This window comes from Homarus americanus, unplaced genomic scaffold, assembly GCF_018991925.1.
Source record: "Homarus americanus isolate GMGI-L3 unplaced genomic scaffold, GMGI_Hamer_2.0 scaffold40995, whole genome shotgun sequence".
NCBI lineage: Eukaryota > Metazoa > Arthropoda > Malacostraca > Decapoda > Nephropidae > Homarus > Homarus americanus.
In genome coordinates, this window is record NW_024745778.1 from 215,001 (window position 1) to 232,964 (window position 17,964).

The 17,964-nt window shown below is 43.8% G+C and overlaps 1 protein-coding gene across 1 annotated transcript in view; it reads right to left on the bottom strand.

Moving 5' to 3' along the window:
• The window catches only part of LOC121878797 (mucin-2-like), a 33,164-nt gene extending 23,423 nt beyond the window's left edge, over nt 1–9,741 (bottom strand). Inside the window, exon 1 of the mRNA XM_042385220.1 lies at nt 8,375–9,741. Coding sequence (XP_042241154.1) covers nt 8,375–9,373 — 999 coding nt within the window. The 5' untranslated portion in view covers nt 9,374–9,741. The remainder of the gene's footprint in view (nt 1–8,374) is intronic.
• Between the last annotated feature and the right edge of the window lie 8,223 nt (nt 9,742–17,964).

A 17,964-nucleotide genomic window follows, 5' to 3' on the forward strand; every position in this document is an offset into this window, starting at 1 on the left:
ACCTTTGTGGGGAAACTTTACACACTTTTTAACTACCTGAGAGTGTATTAAGTAGTTAAGTAGGTATTTCAATGGCGAGTCTACTTAAATATACTTAGCTAATTTAATAAAGTGAGTGTAATAAACAGTATGGTAATGACTTACCTGTGTAATAAGACTCAGGTAAGTTTAATTAAATATATTGAAATAACTTAATAAAGAAGGTCATTTAGAAATACTTAAATGACTCAAACTCTTTATAAGTGACTGTAATAAACTTTAAATTGTAAACCTTATTGGTAGTGCTACGTCAGAGAGGCACTAACTAGAGTGGCACTAACCAGAGGCACTAACCAGAGAGGCACTAACCAGAGGCACTAACCAGAGAGACACTGACCAGAGAGGCACTGACCAGAGAGGCACTGACCAGAGGCACTAACCAGAGTGGCACTAACCAGAGAGGCACTAACCAGGAGAGGCACTACAGAGAGGCACTAACCAGAGAGGCACTAACCAGAGAGGTACCAACCAGAGAGGTAACAACCAGTAGAGAGGCACTGACCAGAGAGGCACTGACCAGAGAGGCACTGACCAGAGGCACTAACCAGAGTGGCACTAACCAGAGAGGCACTAACCAGAGAGGCACTAACCAGAGGCACTAACCAGAGGCACTAACCAGAGAGGCACTAACCAGAGGCACTACAAGGTGATCGGACAAACCCCATTTTTGCTGTTCATCTTTGTTTTGTTGAGTCGGGAAAGTTGAGAAAACAAGGTCGGATCTATTCACCAGCATCCTCTAGTACACAATACAGTAATACAGCAATACAATGCAGTAATACAACAATACACTAGAGAAATACAACAATACAGGAATACAATAATACAAGTATACAGAAATACAACAATACAGGAAAGCAATACGACGATACAGGTACACAACCATACAGAAATACAATACGAGACGCTACACAATACACTAATACAACAATACACCATAATACACTATAATACATGAATAAAATACTAATACAACATGAAGTCACCATACGTAAACTACTTGTGTATTATTATTATTATTATTATTATTATTTTAACCTTGAACGACAAACAAATAAAAATTAAATTAAATTAAATAAAAACTAAAAATGATTTAGTTTACTTATTAAAGAGAATATAATCGACTCGGTACTTTATTAACACTGAGGCTGTCGTCCATAGCACAGTAGTTACCTATACCGTACACTCGTCTGGACCCTGGCGAGGCAGTGTGGAGGGGAAGTGGTGCGACAACTTACCATAGTGTTTGCGTTTTTCTTAAGTTACCCCCCCACCCTCTCTCTTCCTTCTCCATCTTCTCTATTTCTAATTTTCTTCTTACTCCTCCTCCTCCTCCTCCTCATTATCATCATTATTATCATCCTCCTCCTTCCGTTCTTCTTTTTCATTCCTCCTCCTCCTCCTCTCAACAACTTACAGTAGAGAGAGAGAGAGATGAAAGCAGCAGCAGTAGGAGGATGATGACAGCGGTCAGGAAGTTACACAGGTATTCCCCTCAGGCCACACACACACACCACACACACACACACACACACACACACACACACACACGCACACACACAGACACACACAAAATACCATAATTGGCTCTTTGCTGATACAGTTTCTCTCCACTCGCGTCTTTCACACTATTCCTGGCAGGGAGAAAACATATACACCCATGAATTCGTGTGTGTGTGTGTTCGTGTGTGAGTGTGTGTGAGTGTGTATGTGTGTGTGTGTGTGTGGTGTGTGTGTGTGGTGTGTGTGGTGTGTGTGTGTGTGTTCGTGTGTGTGTGTTCGTGTGTGTGTGTTCGTGTGTGTGTGTTCAGTGTGTGTGTTCGTGTGTGAGTGTGTGTGAGTGTGTATGTGTGTGTGTGTGTGTGGTGTGTGTGTGTGGTGTGTGTGGTGTGTGTGTGTGTGTTCGTGTGTGTGTGTTCGTGTGTGTGTGTTCGTGTGTGTCACTCTCTCCTTTTTAGAGCTATTTCTACTGAACAGAGAGAAAATACACTATGGAAAAGAATCACCTGCTAATTAACGTATGCAAATGAGGTAACCTGACCAAAGTGAACCGTGAACATTTGAGCAGTGAGTTTATGGGGAAGTTATTTTCACTCGTAATTAATTTGTCATACCTGTAATGTCAGTGTATATTGTTTGTATACCTGTATTGTCTACGAACATCTCAAATCAATATGAATTAGTAGACGACTTTAATGAATATGTATGTATGTATGTATTCATTTGTGTATGTATGTATGTATGCATTTGTGTATGTATGTATGTAAATAAATCACTGTATGTATGTATGTATGTATGTATGTATGTATGTATGTATCTCACGGTAGCAAACACATATTAAGAGAAAGCCTCGGCACAGGTCACGACGTATACACACACACACACACCTTTCATGAACCCAAGGCTGACGAAAAGCATAATTAAACACTACAAGACTCCCCCTCCCTTCCCCTCCCCAACCCCTCCACCCCCCTCCCACAACCCCCCCTCCCTCCACCCCACCAAAGACTCCCGTTTTCTATGGACTCGTTAACTGGATTTCATTGTATACTGATCTATTTGGTGTTTGTTGACGAGATGAACGGATGATTATTATTATTATTATTATTATTTTGATATTGGTGGGTTAATATCCTTGCCGCTGTAACTCACGCGAAATTGTGTGTGTGTGTGTGTGTGTGTGTGTGTGTGAACGTGTAATTGAGTGTATGTGTGAGTGTGTTAATCCCTCAGTAAATAGAACGGACACATCTTAAGTACAAAAATAAACACACTGTGAACTCATTAGGTAAACAAAGGCATTATCTCGCTCACGAAACGCAAGATATCGTGAGGTCAGCCCCCAGTCGAGGTCAGCCCCTAGCCGAGGTCAGCCCCCAGCCGAGGTCAGCCCCTAGCCGAGTCAGTCCCCAGCCAAGTAATCAAATCATAAACTACGGGTTTCTTATAAAATTCAACAATAAAGTCAAGCAGCTACAGTTCGATATACCAGACTAATACGCGTCTGGTACACGTCAATTACAGGTGTCTAGGAGCTTCATTCCACTCCAACCACTCAATTCTTAAACAAACTGATCCTGGGTTTGGTCATTAGAGGCGGAACCTTGACCACGTTCACATTATTATTATTATTATTATTATTATTATTATTATTATTATTATTATTATTATTATTATTATTTTCTTTTTTATTATTATTTTTAGTGATATATCGGTAAGGTTAGGTTAGGTTAGGTTAGGTTAGGTATTTACAACATTACTGTATTTACACTAATACTCTATTTACAAAGAATAAAGTACCGTATTTAAATTGGTGTAAATAAATTCTCCTCAAACATAATTAGTTTTTATTGTGATGATTAATTAAAAGCCTAATTATAATCAAATGGTATAATCGGCCCCATGTCTGTATTTGAGTACGATGATTTAACCCCTTGTGTACGATGATTTAACCCCTTGTGTACGATGATTTAACCCCTTGTGTACGATGATTTAACCCCTTGAGTACGATGATTTAACCCCTTGTAGTACGATGATTTAACCCTTGTGTACGATGATTCAACCCCTTGAGTACGATGATTTAACCCCTTGAGTACGATGATTTAACCCCTTGAGTACGATGATTTAACCCCTTGAGTACGATGACTTAACCCCTTGAGTACGATGATTTAACCCCTTGTGTACGATGATTTAACCCCTTGAGTACGATGATTTAACCCCTTGAGAACGATGATTTAACCCCTTGAGTACGATGATTTAACCCCTTAAGTACGGTGATTTAACCCCTTAAGTACGGTGATTTAACCCCTCGAGTACGGTGATTTAACCCCTTAAGTACGATGATTTAACCTCTTGAGTACGATGACTTAACTCCTTGAGTACGATGATTTAACCCCTCGAGTACGATGATTTAACTCCTTGAGCACCTCGATTATGCGGTTCAGTTCTGGTGCCCTTATTATAGAATGGATATCAATTCACTAGAGTCGGTGCAGCGAAGAATGACGAAAATGATTCCGGGACTTAGAAACCTTCCATATCAGGATAGGTTAAAGAAACTAAACTTGCATTCCCTAGAAAGACGAAGAGTGCGGGGAGATATGATAGAAGTATTCAAGTGGGTGAAAGGAATCAATAAAGGGGATATAGATAAAGTTCTTATAATATCCGAGCAGGATAGGACTCGGAACAACGGATTTAAGTTGGATAAGTTTAGGTTTAGGAGGGAGATAGGAAGGAACTGGTTCACAAATAGGGTGGTGGACGAGTGGCCAACCGGCTTATTGCAGACTCCTTATTTACTTATGTTCTTATTTAACCCCTTGAGTACGACGATTTACCCCTTGAGTACGACGATTTAACCCCTTGAGTACGATGACGTAATGATAGCAGCTGATGGAAGAGACGTTGACCAACCTTATGTCAGGTCAGGTCAGGTCAGGTCAGGTTAGGACAGACAGTGATGTAAGGTCGAAATCACCTCACAGAAGTCACCCACGCTCCGGTAATCACCACCCACACCCACTAATTAGTCCCGCTACACACTTCCACTAATTACCCCAATATTTACACGGTATAATTAGTATCACCCCCCATTATTTTTTTTTCTCTTTAATCTGGTTTTGCTTCTTGATACACCTGTCTCTTTTGTTAATGCTCACCTTGATAATTAAGGCCGCCAATTAAGGTACATTTCGGGATAATCTAATCATCTAATTAACTTTCCCCTCGGTGTCAAGCACGAGGAAAATATTAAATAAAATTATATATAATTTTGTGAGTTTTTCAAGAATAAGAAAAATATTGAAAGATATATATTTGTTTAGTTATAATGAGAATGAAAATTGAGTGTAGTGTGTGTGTGTGTGTGTGTGTGTGTGTGTGTGTGTGTGTGTGTGTGTGTGTGTGTGTCCATAACTAGTGCCTTCAATCACGGTATATTGAATACTCCGCCCCGGCACTACGCTTCCTTCCACACACACACACACACACACACACACACACACACACACGGTATCCAATTATACTTACTGTCATGTAACATATAAAGAGAAAATTAGCAAAAAGCCGAAACAAAACCTCAGGTAAATGTAGACAAAACCTCAGGTATATGTAGACAAAACCTCAGGTATATGTAGACAAAACCTCAGGTATATGTAAACAAAACCTCAGGTATATGTAGACAAAACCTCAGGTATATGTAGACAAAACCTCAGGTATATGTAGACAAAACCTCAGGTATATGTAGACAAAACCTCAGGTATATGTAGACAAAACCTCAGGTATATGTAGACAAAACCTCAGGTATATGTAGACAAAAACTCACACGTGACTCTCCCACCTGGCGACTAATTACCACCTACCTGGTCTCACACACAACCCTACCTGTCTGTCCTCCCCCTTCACCTGCCTCATATTTACTTTCGATGACAGACAGACACAGACACATACTTGATATACATAGACACACGAGACATACATACATGGGTGTGTGTGTGTGTGTGTGTAGGTGTGTGTGTGACGGCGCCATGTCTTAGTGTATTCGTGTGGGTATGTGTGTGCGTATGTGTGGGCAGGTCCATCCATCCATGCGTGTGCGTACGTAATTGAGTACATGTGTGAGTGTGTACGTGATCGTGCTTGTAAAGACACATACGTACATGTTGAGGAATAACTTACTACCATGAGGATGAGACAGGTTAACTGGACCACACAACCAACACTCACAATACAGCTACAACCACAATCAACAACCACAATCAACAACCACAATCACAACCAGCAAAAACAAACATGTAGGGAGGACCTGTATGTGTGTTTAGGGTTCCACTGGCGACACGACACAACCAAACACAACACCTATAGATTAAGGCAAGGTTACTTTCCCTCTTTACAAACCTTTTTATCATTAAAGTCTAATACAATATCCTTTTATTCTCCATTTCTATATTTATTATCATATTTCTAAGCTAAAATTCCAGAGATATTGTTTTACCCTTTGCTGACCGTGGGAAAATGGCACTAGTACACAGGTGAGTAATTAAGACAATCAAGGATACCTGTGTGTTTGTATACAGTTTCCCTCCCACTATAAACACCTCCACTTTAACTTTCACTCGGTAGGTGTACTCTGGTTTTAACCCCTTGAGTACAGTGATATACTCCTTTGAATACGAAAATAACCCTTTGAGTACAATGATTTCGCACACACACACACACACACACACACACACACACACACACACACACACACACACACACACACACACACACACACACACACACACACACACACACACACACACACACACACACCCTCACCCTCTTCCTTCTTTGTTCTCTCTGTGTTCATCATCTCAGTGAACTTTTCTCTCTCGTAGTCTTTAATCATTACGAAATTTCCAGGTGACTCGACTGCCGGCATTACACCTCTCAAGACACCTGTAAATCTAATCACGCGTTCTACAGCTTTTTTCAGACCCTCTTCTGGATCCAAGATGACTAACACTGCACTCCCGGTCTTGAGTACAATGCATTTATTAAAGACAATAGCAGTTTCTTGTGGTGATGCTCTTAATGGTGAAATATTTGATCTTCATGTTTTGAAAGTTGGATTCCCCTCCCCTCCCCAGCCGATCCTCTTCACCCCCCTCCCCCCTCCTAAAAAAAATTGTTAAGTCTATTGAACTCGATTATTCAGCTGGGCAGTGTGTGTGTGTGTGTGTGTGTGTGTGTGTGTTGAGAAAGACGATAGTATAACTGAAGGCAGGTGACGGGCACAGGTTGATGGTATTAATGACGGTACAATTGACAGGTGATGGACACAGGTAACAACAACAATGGCACTACCTTAAGAAGACGATGATCCTCGCCCCGAGAGAGAGAGCGAGTGAGCGAGAGAAGGGGGGGGGGCAGGGGAGGTAACCCCCCTGGTGGTCAGGGAACACCTCAACACATCACATCTGTACACCACACACACACCTCTCTGGCGAGCTGACACACAAAACACTCACGGCCCACTCTACACACACACACACACACACACACACACACACACACACACACACACACACAGTTTGTCTTGAATTCATTTTGGTTTCATCCTTTTGAAGTCACGGTTTGTTTACTAAATAACAACTAATGTTAATTAAAAATTTTCACAGGTACTCAAATTGATCTTCACAGGTACTCTAATAAATCTTCACAGGTACTCAAATTAATCATCACAGGTAAACTTAATTAAAAAAAACCCAGTCTTCATAGGTGGTCTTAATAATGTTTCACAGGTACTCTCTCCATCCCCCCCTCCCCCACGATCTACTCAGCCAGAGGTGATATTGAGTGACAAAAACCCAGAGTTGTGGAGGACGGAGGCAGCAGGAGAGCCCCACGCGTTACACAGGAAGCCATCAATTGTCTTTGGCTCTTCAATTATTATCGCTATTGAAATGACAACAATAATTTTCTAATGTGGTAAAAACAAAAGAAGAAAGTAGACTAGCGGTACTTGTTACATCTGGTGAGGGGTGAGTGAGGAGGGGGAAGAGGGAGGGGGAGGGAGAGGGGGTGACCTATGACCTTGATGGCGAAATTTGGTTAATGTTTGTTGACGGTACAGGGTGTTAAGTTGATGTATGACCTTTGACCTTAAATTTAGGAGGTTTGTGGAGTAAGATGGTTAACACACACACGCACGCAGCTTAACATTTCCACAGGGGGGGGATGGGGTGGGGCCGGTGGTGGTGGTATTGATAATGATAGTGGTGGTGAGGCAGGAGGGGGGAGCAGGAAGGCGTGGTAATAGTGGTGGTTGAGGTGGGCCTATACCACAATGGACGTGATCCAGACAAGTGTTCCAAACGCCCCACCCCCCTCAATCACCTCCCCCCACCCCCCTCAATCACATCCCTCCACCTCCTTCCCCCCACCCCCCTAAGAGAGGAGACAACCTCTTAAAAGCCTTCTTAAACACATTCTTGGGTTAAAGAGACTTGCCATTCACCCAATGTTTGTCTACTGTACCTGCACTGTCAAGTACACACTGAACCAATGTCTGTCTAGCTGCACAGTAAGGTGCTAAATGACCCACATCCTCTACGGAAGGGCAGGTCTCTCGTTAGGACTCACAGTAACTACCACAGCGTCTATGATGAAAAGAGGGTAGTACAGGCATAATTAAATGAACACACACACACACACACACACACACACACACACACACACACACACACACACACACACACACACACACACACACACACACACACACACACACGGCATATAAAGAAAAGGAAACTGCATGAGGAGAGAAGAATGTGTTGTGGTGTTCACTTACAGACACCCAGGGGTATGAGTTGGTCGCCTGAAGACGCTCCAGGATCGCCGCTGGGGAGTCCGTCGTGGACGCAGGAGTGTCAGACGATGGCGTAGGTAACTCTTGTGTGGGTGATGTGGGTTCATGGTCTTCGGCGGCGAAGTAGTTGTGTGTGGTGGTGGTGAGTATACCAGCAGGAGTGGGAGGTGGTGAGGCAGGGACGGAGGTGGTGGAGAGCTGTAGTGTTGTGGGTCTGGCCAAGGGTGATGTCGTAGTGCTGTGTATGGTGCCTGGCTGTGACGAAGACGTCACTGTGGTGCCTGGCTGTGACGAGGACGTCAATAAGGTACCTGGCTGTGACAAGGGCGTCACTGTAGTGCCTGGCTGTGACGAGGACGTCACTGTAGTGCCTGGCTGTGACGAGGACGTCACTATGATGCCATGATGTGACGAGGACATCACTATAGTACCTGGCTGTGTCGAGGACGTCACCGTAGTGTCTGACTGTGACGAGGACGTCACTTTAGTACCTGGCTGTGTCGAGGACGTCACTGTAGTGCCTGGGTGTGACGAGGACGTCACTATGATGCCAGGATGTGACGAGGACGTCATTTTAGTACCTGGCTGTGTCGAGGACGTCAGCGAGGTGGAGGACTGTGGTGATAATGTGTATGTCAGTGGTTTGTGTGTCGGTGACGTGGGTGTAGTAGGTGAGTGTATCGGGGTTGTGGGTGTTATAGGTGACGGGGGGGGAGGGGGTGAGGGTGATGTAGCGGGCAGAGTGAGGGTGGTGGGGAGGAGGAGCTGGGCGGGTAGGGTTAGGGCCTCTGTTAGCTCCCTTGGGGGTCCTGAGAGCACAAGTCCCATGCGACGCTCCCTCAGGTGGGTACGGGGCACGGGGGAGACCGGGGCAGGTGTGGGCGTGTGTGGGGGAGCATGCAGCACACGAAGCTTGACTGGTCCCCCTGGTGCCATGTTGGTGACGAGCATGTAGCCGCCACCGCAGCCTGGCCCTGGCATCACCGTGGCAACGGGCAGGTCAGTGGCACTCAGCAGGGGGCCGCCACCCGTGTCACCAGAGACCTACACACTAAGGCCATCTTCACCACACGGCACTAACACCCACCTCACTGTCCTCACCTCCACACTCCTTCACTAAATCAGTCGCTTCTCACGTTATACACACACAAGTTGTAAAAATTCTCAATCACAAGTGTCGGGAAGAACACACAAACTCTCTAAAAAAAACACTTTTTTTTTCACCAATCACAAAACGTCAGGTATTATTCTCCAGCACAAGAGGGACAGTCACACGCTCTGGCGGTCCACTGGGTAAACACTGACGGGTGGTGAGTGTGGCTCCTCGCTCTCGCTCTTGACTGTGTGCGGACGTCCGGCCAACTGGCGACTGGTGCCGGACCGGACCTGGCGCCGACCCGCGCTACCTGGCACCGCGAGCTTCAACCCCCGCCCACCCGCCCACCCAAGCCACCACACCCACATCCCTTCCACACTCGCACTTCCCACCCCCTGCCCAATCCCAACCCAAACCACCCCATTCACACCTGCATACCTACACAACCGTACCCATACCACATATCCAACCCCGCATCCACACTACTCCACCTTCACCCTATCCACCAACACCCACGCCACTCCACCCACACCCTACGTAGACACTCAACACTAACACCATCCACACCCTTGTCTCCCCCACACCACCCACACACCGTACTGCCCCAATACCTATAGTCAATCATTCAACCACTAATTAAAAAGACGATACAGGTAACACCATCTACAGTACATCAATACACGGAGGGAGTGACGATGGTAGAGGGAGTGACGATGGTATGGTGAGTGACGACGGTAGAGGGAGTAACGACAAAAGACCACACAAAAGCGACATAATAGCCTGAAAATTAAACTTAATAGCGATTATATGTTATTAAGCTGAGGGACTCCCCCCCTACCCCGGCTGTCAGTCATCATAGTTAACGAGTGTAAATTTCCTGAAGGTGGTGCAGGTGAAGTAGTGGGTGGTGGTGCAGGTGAAGTAGTGGGTGGTGGTGTGGGTAAAGTAGCGGATGGTGGAGGTTCCCACGGGCGAACGTCTGCCTAGTCAAGCAGAACTGGACTTTCCCCTCCTCTCGCAAATACGACATTAACCCACTGCCACCATCTTCTGCCCAATGACACCACCATAGTGACATCACCCTCTACCCACTGACATCATACTGACACCAACCTCTGCCAGCTAACACCACCTTCTATCCACTGACACCACCCTGTACCCACTGACATCATAATAATAATAATAATAATAATAATAATTAACGGTTTATTGAAAGAAGCTTGGCAGCCAGAAGGCTGAAAATATACAGTTACATATTTGGGGAATGGGTTACAATTACAAATAATATACAAGTGACATAAGTGACACAAATAAGACATATAGTAGCAGATGGGGATCAGCTCAAACTACAGTTCATTTCAACATAGTGACAGTGTAGGGAGCAGTGTTTACTGGGGAGCATACTGACACCAACCTCTGCCAACTATCACCACCCTCTGCCCACTGACACCACACTGACACCACCTTCTACCCACTGACACCACGAATCTCTTCCAGGTAACATTTGGCATTTATTTACCTGAACGACGACAGGTGTAGGAGTAAACCTAACGTCGTACACGCGATATAACCCCGAACATCTCCACTCCCCCCCCCTCACCCTCCCTCCCTCGTTAAATATCAGAGGTCGTTCGTTATCAGTCTATCAATCCAGAAATCACTTACACTATCCCTCCTCCTTCTCCAACAGCAACACCACCACCTTCTCCACCAACACCAACACCATCTCCACCACCAATATTATCACTTCCTCCATCAACACCACCCCCACCGCTCACTACCTCCTTCACCACCACCACCACCACCTCCTCCTCCTCCACTACTACCACCTTCTCTTCCTCACTCGTCAGTCACGCTCGAGTAGTACCTTCACCCCACAAGACTTGAACCATTACTGATAACTCTTTATTATCTTTACCTATGAGAGAATCTTTCTGAGTGCAGGATACTCTTGTGGTGAGCTGAGTAAATACCGCCACGAGTGTCTTCACGAGTGAGTGAATCTCTCTCTCTCTCTCTCACACACACACAAACTTGCTCGTGAAGAAAGAAAGAAAGAAAGAAAGAAAGAAAGGCAGGAAGAAAGAAAGAAAGGTTAAGATACACAACGGCAGTTACATAAAACCTCAAAAAAAGTTAATACTGTGTATGGGAACTTAATATGTGGGACAGGAACGAGTCTGATTGGGTGGTGGGGTGGAGGTGTGGGGGGAGAGGGGAGGTGTGGGGGTGGCGGGGGGTGTAAACTGGGGAGACGGTAGATCCCGACACTGGGGAGAAAGTCTTACAGTGTGGGTGACCATAACGCCTCACAATGGAAGGTCCAGTCAGAATATTTTTTGGCAGATGTAGACGACGGGAGAGAAACCAAGGAGGAGCCAGTAACCCCCCTCTCTACCTCTCCACGTCACCCCCCTCTACCCCTCCACGCCCCCTCCTCTACCCCTCCACGTCACCACCCTCTACCCCTCCACGCCCCTCCTCTACCCCTCTACGCCCCCTCCTCTACCCTCTACACCCCTCCTCTGCCCTCCCCGCCACCCTCCTCCCCACCCCTCCTCTACCCCTCCCCGTCACCCCCCCTCTACCCCTCCACGCCCCTCCTCTACCCCTCCCCACCCCTCCTCTACCCCTCCCCGCCACCTCCCTCTACCCCTCCCCACCCTCCCCTCTACCCCTCCCCATCACCCCCTCTACCCCTCCACGCCCCTCCTCTACCCCTCCCCGCCACCCCCCTCTACCCTCCCTTTCGTTTACCTTCCTAAGAACACCTGATCATTAACACTCCACACATTAGTATCATTTCTCTATCTTTTATAAATTTTTCTTAATATTTTAGAAATTTCCTCAGTGTAGGGACCAAAAAAAATGCGATGGGAACTTTTAAAATCAATGCTTTATAGTCATCAGTATACACAGACACAGAAACGGACATTTTACTTCTTTAATAATGACCCTTAGAGACGAACAGGAAGTCATTAGTCAGAAGCGTAATTAATCTTGTCAACCACAACAGCAACAATACTCAACAAAAACGCTCATGGCTGCTGACTGACAGAGATCCGGATTCAAAGATAGCGTTCGTCATCTCTATCCCCCGTAACAGACTGCAAGAAAACACACGGGAGTTACAGCCGTCTAGTCTTCTTGGTGCCATTCTGATGTCACATATAATTTGGGCGGGAAATTAAACGTGCAATGTTATCCAAGTCCAGAGCCAAGTCAGGTATACAATTAACGGATTCAGGTATACGTTGTGAGTCAGGTATATACCATTACATGTATAACTACACCATGTCAGATATACCTCTATAATTACCAAAATATACCAATAATAATAATAATACGACACCAACGAGACAGACAGACAGACAGACACGGAAAGAGACAACACCGGGCTCAAATCTGTCCAGGAGACGGTGAAACTGACAGATCTTACGGTCTCCTGTGGTTCACCGCGACCCTTTGACTACCGCTCACCTGTCGTCGTCCCTCTCAGTGTAATTAGTGCTCTCCCTGGATGCCTCTCCATTAAGGGGGGGGTGAGGGGGGAGGGTGAAGTGGGTGGGTGAGAGATGGGAGGAATTAGGAGGGGGGTTTGCTCACTTTATTATCACGTAGGAACTTATATTTTAACACACACACACACACACACACACACACGGTTAGGATTAAAATTATAACATTCCTTCTACCTCAGGTTAACATTACTTGTTCTTCGATACACTTGTTGTCTTACAGCTAAAACAACAAGCCAGTGAAGTACCAGAAGCTTGTGGTGGTACTCAGACACAGCTAAAAGTTATAATAAATGAGATGATGAGGAAGTGTGTGTGTGTGTAAGGGTCGTTAACCTCCCTCCCGCTTCCCACAGTCAACAACCTGCCTCCATCAGTTACCTACCTATCCTATACTGTACGTAAACCTAACCTAACCTAACCTGTGTACATGTAACGGTGTTATAATCGACTCTAAACACGAAGATATTTCCGGATACCTCGACGGCGTGAGGTGAGGTGAGGTGAGGTGAGGTGAGGTGAGGGTCAAGGCCTTCCGCCAGTCTCTAAAAATCCTTCTTTACCAATATACGTCTAAAGGCTGTCCTATTTAAGTACTGAGAACAGGTAACTTACGTTCATTAATTAGAGTCACCTGTCCTTTGTATTGTCAAGTTACATCTCATAAACTTCATTCACCTCCCCCCCCCTAACCTAACCTAACAAAATCTTAAGAAATAAAAACAAATATTCACTGCAGCTTTCTTTAACATCTAAAATAAATGTAGTGCCCCAAAAATAAATAAACAATAAATAAAATATGTCCACGTGTCCATTAGCCCAGAAAATAAGGCAGGTAAACTTATCTTACAAGAACATCAATCACTCCCACACGCTGCTACACGAGTCATCAATCTGGCTGGGTAACAGAACGTGAAGACTGCAGTTTGTTGACTTAAGGCTCTACCGTATAGCTATAGGTAGGAAATGGTGGTGAAGTTTACCTCCGAGATTATTATAAGGTATTGGCCAGTAGGGTTGAGACAGAGATAAGAAAAGCAAAGAGGAATAATGAACTGAAGGTAGCAAGGGAGGCGAAGTCAAACCCAAGGGATTATTTCAAATGTATCAAACTAAAACACGAGAAAAGATTGGACCAACACAGTCAGATACCGACGAGCTAACTGATAACGACGGAGAAATGAGCAATAATCTGAATAAATATTTTTCAATAGTTTTCACCACCGAAAATTTAAACTTGATACCCGAGGCACCGACTCTATACAGAGATAGTGAAGAAAATAAATTAAGCGAGATAGTAGTGACTAGTAACGATGTTAGTAAGCAAATAGACAAACTAAAGCCTTATAAGTCACCTGGTCCCGATGAGATATTTGCCAGAGTATTAAATGAATGCAAGGAAGAGATTAGTATGCCCTTAGCAAATTTGTTTAACATGTCCCTAAAAACGGGTGTAGTATCAGAATCCTGGAGGATAGTGAATGTAATACAGATTTTCAAGAAGGGAGATAGATCACTATCCTCTAACTACCGACCAATCAGCTTAACATCAATTAATTGTAGGCAAATTGCTGAAAGTAATAGTTTCAAACTCTATTCGAAATCACCTGGAGAAACAGAAGTTGATCAATGATTCCCAACATGGCTTCACAAGCGGGCGTTCATGTCTGACTAATCTATTAAAAAAATTTCATCTGTTTTTGAATCAGTGGATGACGGGCACGATTATGATGTGGTATACCTCGACTTTAGCAAAGCCTTCGACAGAGTCCCCCACGAAAGACTAATAAGAAAAGTGGAGGCTCATGGCATCAAAGGAGATATTCTAAAATGGATTAGTGCGTTGGTACAGGACAGGAAACAGCGAGTGAGCATTAACGGCACTAAATTGCATTGGAATAACGTCACTAGTGGAGTACCCCAAGGCTCAGTACTTGGACCATTACTATTTATTATATACATAAACGACATAGATATCGGCATAGACAGCAACATAAGTAAATTTGCTGATGACACTAAAATAGGACGTATAATCAAATTTGACGAGGACTCCGCAAAACTACAGGAAGATCTAAAAAAAAATTTCGAATGGTCTGAAAAATGGCAGATGAAATTCAATGTGGACAAATGTAAAGTACTCAGTATAGGAGATGTAAACAAAGAAACCAGATCACAAACGAACAACGTTGTTATAGAGAAATCCGACTGTGAGAAAGATTTAGGAGTAATGATAAGTAGGGATCTTAAACCAAGTAAGCAATGTGTATTAATTTACGTTCTCCAATAAGTAAAGCACACACCGGTGGTTTCTAATGCGTATAAACAGTTCTTAAGTCACTAATTGAGATGCCATTTATTACGATTATCATCAATAGACATGTTACTGACGTCACACATCCCATAATCCTTTGCGCGTCCGCCACCTTTGACGACGTCTGTTTTGGGGTCAGTGAATTATTAAGAAAAAATTACCTATTATGCTAAACGGACTTAAGCAATACACTCTGTTACATCTCACTGGAAATCAAACCCATCGCCTCAACACAAGAGAGAGAGAGGTGTGTGTGGGTGCCAACAGAAGGGACTTTACCCGCTAAATATTCAACAGTTTACTCTCACAACTTCAATAAAGGTAAACAAGAACAACACCTTTCACTATCAAGAACAACGACAATAAACCGCAAACAAAATACTAAATAACCCACCCACCCCACCCACCCACCCCGACCATCGTAAACAAACTTAAACCATCCATTTTAAACCATTTAAACCACAACACTTAAAAGTACCTCAGGACGACGGGGAAAAACGGATTATATAGATGAACTGTGACGGGCTACAAGTACATAATAGATCCGGGTCTGAATGTATCTGCGTTAGTGTTGATGTAGGAAGCAAACGGCCTTCACACGCACGAGGTCAACTGAGCGTACCAAGAAGAGCCTCAGTGTGTATACGAGAATATAAATGCAAAGGGGAAGAAGCTAGGAAGAAAACAAATGAAAGTGAATTAACGGGAAGTGGTCAGTCAACACCACTACTTAGGGATGATGAGGTGTTTATGTCCGTACACACTAACCTAATCTAGCATGTTGTTCTGGTGTTAGAAATTACAAGTTAGGTTATATATATGTAATCTCACAATGCGTCAAGTGAATCAATGTTACCTCACAATGCGTCAAGTGAATCAATACAATACGTCAAGTGAATCAATAAACGTTACCGTCTCTCTGGTTTCTCTACATCACAGGAGGCGTCAGTCACACAGCTCCGTGAATACACAAGAGGTAAATGCAGCTTTATCGTGAGGTTGAACATGGCGGGCGGTCACCGTGACAATGGGAACGTGACGTCGCTGTACCCTCCTCCCCCACTCCCGTCTATTAAGGATCACACACGCCATACGACTCAAGTCTCTTCCGTTTTAAGTTTCTTTGTTCGTCTTCCTCACTGACAGACAATAATAATCAGTTTAAAGTAGAAGTCATGATGTCGTGTACACTTTTTTAAGTATGTACGGTTCTTCAGTTTAATGTGGCGAAATTTTTAATTTCTGACCACCAAAATGATGCCGAAAGTTATACATATCCCATTCTAATAATAATAATAATAATAATAATAATAATAATAATAATAATAATAATAATATGGTGTACTTGAATAATTATTACCTGGATAATGCTACAATAAATATATCACACTAATAGATTGAGTATACAAACGTGGGAAGGAAAATGGACGGAGTGCCATAAAATGAGAAAGCTTCCCCTCCAACGCTATTAAAGAAAATTGTCTGGCAACATTATTACAGAAAACGGTAAATTTTCTCACAGTAACTACACAACATTGAGTGTTCTTATAATATTCACTTTTCAAACGATCACTTTGAAAATAAGTTACGAAGAGCTTTAAAAGTTCCTTATTAAGTGTAAAAACATATGGATGTACTGGAATATTAATGTATCTGTCAAAACAACAGGTATGGCAGGTATTTTACGTTCCGGTGTTTACCCAAAGGACAGTCAACTCAACACAAATAATAAAATTCTGTACTTACCGAGTTTGCCTCTTGATACAGTTGTAGAAGTCGCAATGACTCAGCCTTCTTGTGGGACAACACAAGTCGGGTCACCGAGTCAACTGTGTCAACTAGATTTCGACATTCCGTAAACCATGACCTGAAAACACCAAGATGACCTCCATTACTGCTGAGGACAGTCACCCTCACCAACTAACATGTCCCAATTTTTACACACACACTCACAAACACTCACGCACGCACACACAACACTGGCGCCGTCTGAATAATTGCAAACACTTAATCCATCGAAACCTAACCTACATAAACGTTAAGGATGTGAGTATTTACATAATTAACTGGTAAGTATACCTGACCAGAACTATCGGGATGAGTTACATGGAGGATTTAATACTGTGTGAAAAGCCGCCGAGTATCACTTTAATGACCAACTGATTAAGAATAGTTAAATAACTAGAAGAACAATGAGTGACTTGATACAAGTCTACAAACACCTCAGAGGACATTACTCAGTCGAGTGTTCATACCTGGAACTAGCGGATGTTCGCCCCGCTAGAGGTCACAGCCTCAGGTTAAAGCAGCCACAAGTTCAATAATTTATCAGGGCAAACATCTGTAGTGAGAGTTGTGACGGTGAGCTCCTCCAAGACCAGACTTAACCAACAATGGAGCAGGTACAGATATATTCAGGAGCCAGTACATGCCCGGTACTTGCCAACAGTCCGTAACAGAGACGTGACCGACCGCCCAAGCAGCTAACGAGCCGATCAGTGAAGAGGATTAAGTAAAGTAACACCATACCGTACTCACCTTAAGTAACTTTATGGCTCAACAACTTACCAAATATACCTTAATGGCTCAACAATCTACTAAACTGGCACATTTTATGGCTCCACCACTAATATAATTCCCTGGCTCA